General features: G+C 62.6%; 1 protein-coding gene across 1 annotated transcript; it reads left to right on the top strand.

Annotated features, from left to right (window-relative positions):
- Nucleotides 1-90: 90 nt before the first annotated feature.
- LOC109365035 (calponin-1-like) lies at nt 91-696 on the top strand (the record flags this gene model as incomplete). The annotated part of the gene is made up of 2 exons (XM_019611641.1): nt 91-345; nt 460-696. Coding segments are annotated over 2 exons (492 nt in total), but the record flags the coding sequence as incomplete, so codon positions are not given.
- Nucleotides 697-704: the final 8 nt, after the last annotated feature.

Below are 704 nucleotides of genomic sequence, written 5' to 3'. Positions count from 1 at the left end.
TGGGGGGGGTGCTGAGAGGGAACCCGAGCAGTTTTGAGGTCTCCACGTTCCCCCCATAGAAAATTGTGGGGTTAAAGTGGTGGAGTTTAGGGCTCAGCGGGGTGGGGGGAAGAGGAGGAGGGTGTTTGTTCTGGGGCAAACTGGGAAAGAGGGGATCTGGGGGCTCGCAGGGAGGAGCAGCTTTTGTACGCAAACCGAGTCCAACCCTCCCACCCCAACCCCAACCTCACGCAGGCCAAGACGAAGGGGAACAACGTGGGTTTGGGGGTGAAGTATGCAGAGAAGCAGCAGCGTCGCTTCCAGCCTGAGAAGCTGCGTGAAGGCAGGAACATCATCGGCCTCCAGGTGATGCTGAGGGGACACCGGGGTTGGCAGAAGCGCACGGAGGAGGGGGACGGGGGGCAGGGGGGGGGGTGGAAGTGCAGCCATACGGCCTGACCCCCATCCTCACATCCCCAGATGGGCACCAACAAGTTTGCCAGCCAGCAAGGCATGACGGCGTACGGCACGCGGAGGCACCTCTACGACCCCAAATTGGGGACAGACCAGCCATTGGATCAGGCCACCATCAGCCTCCAGATGGGCACCAACAAGGGGGCCAGCCAGGTACCACCATGCCCCATAGCACCGAGGGGCTGCTGGGTGGGGAAGGACAAGGGAAGGAAGGAGGGGGAGAGAAGGGGGAAGGGCAAGGGGGCAGAGGG

This window comes from Meleagris gallopavo, unplaced genomic scaffold (genome assembly GCF_000146605.3).
Source record: "Meleagris gallopavo isolate NT-WF06-2002-E0010 breed Aviagen turkey brand Nicholas breeding stock unplaced genomic scaffold, Turkey_5.1 ChrUn_random_7180001951946, whole genome shotgun sequence".
NCBI lineage: Eukaryota > Metazoa > Chordata > Aves > Galliformes > Phasianidae > Meleagris > Meleagris gallopavo.
Note: the sequence above shows the minus strand (reverse complement) of the source record. Positions and strands in the feature narration are given on the sequence as shown.